At 42.5% G+C, this 6,000-nt stretch overlaps 1 protein-coding gene across 3 annotated transcripts in view; it reads right to left on the bottom strand.

Annotated features, from left to right (window-relative positions):
* Positions 1-954: 954 nt before the first annotated feature.
* Positions 955-6,000, bottom strand: part of LOC117358067 (transmembrane protein 198-like) — a 49,463-nt gene continuing 44,417 nt past the window's right edge. Inside the window, exon 5 of one of the 3 annotated variants that reach the window (XM_033939511.1) lies at positions 955-2,874. In XM_033939511.1, coding sequence (XP_033795402.1) covers positions 2,725-2,874 — 150 coding nt within the window. In that variant the 3' untranslated portion in view covers positions 955-2,724. The remainder of the gene's footprint in view (positions 2,875-6,000) is intronic. The other 2 variants (XM_033939513.1, XM_033939512.1) reach the window with 2 other exon arrangements.

Raw genomic sequence — 6,000 nt, 5'->3', positions numbered from 1 at the left:
ATCATCATAACCTCACAAAAGTATTAGAAAATGTTCTCACGACCACCTCCATCACCACCACCAGCAACACCCTGAATCCGAACAGTATTATCTCTATTCGTCTAAACAACCTATCACTATCTACTACCTGCTATCAATTTCTCCTGGAAAAGTCCAGACTAACAATTGTAACTGGACACACTCTTGATTACATGTACTGCAATGCTACTGGAAATGTCCAGTCCTCTAACTTGTAATCCGCTTAGAACCGCAAGGCACAAGCGGAATAGAAATCACTAATGTAATGTAATGTAATGTATATATTTTTATCACACCTCATACATCTGTGCATGTGTTACAATACTGGTTGTGCGCATAGTTATTGATATTGCAAAGGTTTTATGCATTGTTCTAGTACATGGACTCTGGGTGCTAATTTGTGCACAAGACATAGCTGCTACTAGCGCTAAACTGCGTGCAATGCACATTTGTGTAAGCCTGATTTGCATATTTGGTGACTGCATCGAGGAGCAAAGCTTTGGTATTTCTCTTATGTGTCAGGAAGCCATGTGTTAGGAATTAGTGCACAGCTGTACTGCAAGCTTTTTGCAGCAGCCCTCAAGTCTGTATTAGCTTGCCTCTAGAATCAGACAGCATATTTCAAAATTTTATTTACAACTCCGAATCCTTTTATTTCTTTAGTTTAAAAAAAAAAAATGTTAATTAAAAAAAAAAAGAGCAAAGTGAAAAAGAAACACACTCCACAACCTTAGAAATTTCTGTACTTTAAAACGGACCAACACAGCGATCCCCAGTGCTTTAACACAAGTTACTGAATGACATTTTACGTTCAACAAGTTTCCTTACTGGGAGTCAGGCACAAGTGTGTGAAATGAAGTACCGTAGTTTCCACAAGTCCACAGAAAGACCGCCAACTGGGAGAGCTCCAACTGAACTCTGCAAGGTACTCTAGGCCCAGAAATGAACAATCTTGCCTTTATTGTCACATTTTTTATACAGACACATCCATTAAGTGATACAAACAAAGTAGAATCCACTTCAGTGCCCAAGACCCATTGCTTACATTCCCCCACCCATCCGAGGGATGCTTTGTACATATTCATATAAATATTATATTTTACAAACAGTTCTTTACAGATCTTCAGACCCTGTATTGGTAACAAAATTATAAGCAAATTACAATAAAAATTGTCACCCTGGTATGAATTAGGAGCACCAGTACTGGTTACAGATCAGGCAAAACCCACAGTTAGTAACAGAATGAGAATACGTTTATATTATTTTGTTCAAAGTGCTGTTAGAGAGTGTTAGGAAACCCGAGAGCTAGCAGAGGGAGACACTGTCTCCCACCCTTGCTTTTGCACGGGAGCACACTGAAAACACAAGACATCAGCTCTCACCCTTCATTAAAGTCTAGAAAATTAGTGTATTTAGGAAACAAGGCCTTTATATAAGTTTAATACTTCTGGGAGAGGCATGCAACCACTCCAGAGGTGCAAACTGAAAACTATCCAGCAATGTGGTAAAACTGTAGCCAAGGAGAGCAAACAAGAGTTCCCTCTACCTGGATATTATCACCTTTTCTGTTCTTGGACAAAGTCTACGGCCTGAGAACAGTACCGTCCCTTATCTCAGAAGGCTGGAATGATGGCATTGAGCCTATTGGGATCTGAACCCATAAGAACCTATGCTTATACAGATCAAGGCACGTTTCCTCACTGTTGGAGGATGGACATTTGTGCGCTAGGTTAATTATTTGTAGCCAGATTCAAGTCAGTAAACTCAGGCACTGTAGGGATAGGAGACCGTCAAGGACAAAGGAGTGAAATTCAAAACTGGAACTTCCAACGATCAGGCATACACTTACACTGAAAGCTCTCCTTTTGACACGATGCCCCATTTTAGCCAGCAGACATAGAAGAGGTAAGGTGCGACTCTTGTGCAGATTCTGCACTAGACAGGAAGCAGACCCTACTCTGGTGTTAGCACTGCATTGCTCAGCTCTCTTCACATAAAATCACTCCGAGTGCTAAAGTTGCCATTGGGTGACAGCATTGGGATTACCAGAGTACAGCTGCCTAAATTGTTCCCCAATTACAAGTGAGAAAAATACTTCCGTCCTCTGCCATCTTCTCAGTATGGCTATGCTACCATCAAGCATTATTACCTATACCAAAACAGAGTCCACACAGATATCCATTTAAATCGTTTTGGCAGGGAGTGATCTTAACTGCAAGATGGTCTAATCTCAAAATGGCGGATCTGAACTGGAGTCACAGGGGCCTATGTTGCTCGAGACAAAGGGCAATGGCTCTCCTACCTTAAAAAGGTAAACAATAGAGGGCGATCTGCCCACCTATTGTAAAACACATCTCAAAGCTTTGTTTTCTGGCAGATGTATTACCCCCTGTAACAGCAAAGAATTATAATGGAAACCAGTAAAAAAACAGAGTAGAACTGCGCGACAATCACAAAAGGTATCAGCCTGTCATGTTTCACGGGGAGGCCTTGTTTCACCCCAGCATTCAACTCCTGTCCTCCTACACGCCTGGAAACAAAGTTTGCCAGCTGTTCAGTCCACATGGCAGTCAGGAAGCATACATTCAGTGCAACACCTCTTGCGGACTGAGGGCTGTTTAAAGGCACACCTGGATGAGAAGTCCCAATTCGTATGCACAAACAGCTGTCTGTTCCCGCTTTGTCCTTAGCTACAGAGCACACGGATCACGCACGGAGAGTGGGTGCAGTGGCTGTAAGAGGCACCGTGGAGCCAGTGTCATAGTCCAGGTCGATAATGCTCTGGATATTGGTGCCGAGGCTGCTCAAGGATGTGCCAGTGACTGTCTGGCGCTCCCGCAGACTCTGGATGTAACTCTAAAAGAAAGAGAGACAAAGAAGGAGCAGTGAATAACCCATCAAAGTGCCAGCTCCTGCAATGTTACTCCATTCGGCTGCATCTGTTTCATGGCTCTCAGTTCTCTCATGGATCATTTTATATTTGCTAATAGAAAATATCTACTTGATCTTCGGCTCTTTGATTTTCCTTCTGTAAAAGGATGTGTATATACCGTAAACGATTTTTAGTAAGATCTTAGCGTATCAGGCGACATTATGGGATAAACAAAATTAGTCTGTATCTTTCTATCTCTACTTCTTATTTGGCATTTAGAAAATTTACGAAGACTGATCTATTTGGTAAATATTTTAAATTAATTAATTGTGTTAATACCATATATACTTGTATTTTAATTTTTGTTAACCACACAGAACCATGAGGTAGCTGCGGTATAAAAGAAATTTTGTTATGTTATATTATTCTGAGGGTTAATACAGGATGCCTGTGACAAGAGGACGACTGAACCAGACTTTTAGGTTTGGACAAAACCATCTGTGGCAGAAATGCAATGCTTGGTTTTGACCAAAACGGCATATCCCCTCACAGACTAGCCCCCACTGACATCCACCCCTCCCCCTCTACTCCAGGCATCCACTGATACTCTACTACCCTGGCCTACCACATGTCTAGTGACAGGCCAGGAGTGACCCCAGTCATTTCTACCCATCTTGTATCCTCAGTCAAAATGGCTACCATGACATCCAGCAGCAGTCTAATGAGATCGCTGGTGGAAAGAGGGGAAGCCATTTTGAGACCGAAACGGGCACGACTCAAGAGGGAAAGAAAAAAAAAAAAAGGAGTTTCAGTTTCAGCCGAAAATGAACTGGCATTTGCAGCTGAAAACAAAATACAAGTATATGTATTTCAGGCCAATTTTGGTGCAGAAACCAAACACCTAAACACTTGGATCGACCTCTAATGACAAAGTTGGAAGACACTCCTATTTTTAAAGGCTCTCATCTACGATTCTGCAGCTCTAAAACTAATTCACTTCTACATTTGGGAAAGCATTTTAAAGAGAAATACAACTCAATGTCTCAACAGCTAATATTACCAGAATTATACACAACAAAATATTTAACACCTGTTTGCTCTGTGAAATCCTGCAGGCTGATAGTCAAATCTATTCAACCAGCCAGGCTAATTACGGCTATTCCATGCCAAACCGGCTGTGTTTAGCAGCTAAACTAAGCCGCATAAATAGCAGGCCTAACCACTATGCACTTAAACTGGTTAGCTCTGAATTAGGGAATGGCAGTGTGAGAAAATTCATCACGGTCCCTGCGAATAACCACAGGAAACCCATCTCCATGTCATTCTTTAAGGAGAGAGGGAAGAATCAGAGTATGAATGGGCACAGCCACTGACCCTCAAGCCTTGCACTGAAGAATGCTGGTGTAGAAGGACCAAGATTGAGATAGACACTAAAGAATGACAGTCTCTGGCAGGGGTTCCCAAAGTCCCTTCTTGAGGGCCGAATCCAGTCGGGTTTTCAGGATTTCCCCAATGAATATGCATTGAAAGCAGTGCATGCACATAGATCTCATGCATATTAATTGGGGAAATCCTGAAAACCCAACTGGATTCAGCCCTCAAGGAGGGACTTTGGGGACCCCTGGTCTCTGGTATCCAGAGCTGAAATTGTGATGTCATAATGCCTCAGTCCACCAATGCCTAAGAGCCAACCTCATCAGTGATGCCACAATGGCTTGACTGTCCTATACTTGGCTCACATGAGAATCAGAGTATGAATGGGCACAGCCACTGACCCTCAAGCCTTGCATTGGAGAATGGTGGTGTAGAAGGACTGAGGATGAGATAAACACTAAAGAATGACATGGAATTGTTTCCCGCGGTTATCCGCAGGGACGGGAACGGTGATGAATTTTCTCACCGTGTCATTCTCTACTCTGAATATCAGCATAGCCAGTTAAGTTGCTGTGCCAAAAATGAAACCGAATATGGCCCAAAATTGAATATCTGGGCTTAATCCCAGCACAAGCAGTGCCTGCCACTGGTTAAATATTGGACCCCCATGTTTTCTGAAAGATCCAATGTGATGCGTTTCACTAAAACAAGTCATATTCATGGCCCAATATTGCTCACGAACATTTTGTAAAGAAAAATGGGAGGTTTTTTTCTAAAGATCTTGAGGCAGGTCAGCTGGCACAGAACAAAATAGTATTGATGAACCATTCAGCTACCTCATTTGGGCAAAGGTTTTTCAAAGTATAAATCCAAAATAGCTCCCCCCCCCTCAGATTCACTTTGCAATCATAATCTCCCCCACCCCAATCCAAATCAAGTCATTAGCAGTGTTAAATATAAACTTTTATTACTACTAAATGGGAAACACTATACCTGACATTCATAAGAACATAAGAAGTTGCCTCCACTGGGTCAGACCAGAGGTCCATCTCGTCCAGCGGCCCGCTCCTGCGGCGGCCCACCAGGTCCTTGACCTGTGAAGTGAATTCTTGACCTTTATAATCTACCTCTACTTCTATAACCTACCTCTGCTGCTATCTGTACCCCTCAATCCCTTTATCCTTTAGGTACCTATCCAAACCTTCCTTAAACCCCTTTACTGTGCTCTCGCCTATTACAACCTCCGGAAGAGCATTCCATGCGTCCACCACCCTCTGGGTAAAAAAGAACTTCATAGCATTGGTTCTAAACCTGTCCCCTTTCAATTTCTCCGAGTGACCCCTGGTGCTCGTGGTTCCTCGCAGTTCGAAGAATCTGTCCTTATCCACTTTCTCTAAGCCCTTCAGGATCTTGAAGGTTTCTATCATGTCTCCTCTAAGTCTCCTCTTCTCCAGGGAGAACAGCCCCAGCATTTTCAACCTTTCGGCGTATGTAGTTTCCCATACCTCTTATCAGCTTAGTCGCTCTTCTCTGGACTCCCTCAAACAACCCATTATAATGCCCTTTTAGTTATTTTAATCAATGGTTCCAAATGTCTAATAAATTATTTTATAAAATGATTCCTGAAATGTTAACTATGTGAATGTGATGTGCTCAGTACACCTTCATCATGGCCATATCCGAAGATAATTGGGCCACGACTACAAAGGGAATCATCTTGGCACACACATGTTCCC

The sequence above is a fragment of the Geotrypetes seraphini genome, chromosome 3 (genome assembly GCF_902459505.1).
Source record: "Geotrypetes seraphini chromosome 3, aGeoSer1.1, whole genome shotgun sequence".
NCBI classification, from domain to species: Eukaryota; Metazoa; Chordata; class Amphibia; order Gymnophiona; family Dermophiidae; genus Geotrypetes; species Geotrypetes seraphini.
This window is presented reverse-complemented; position numbering and strand designations above follow the sequence as displayed.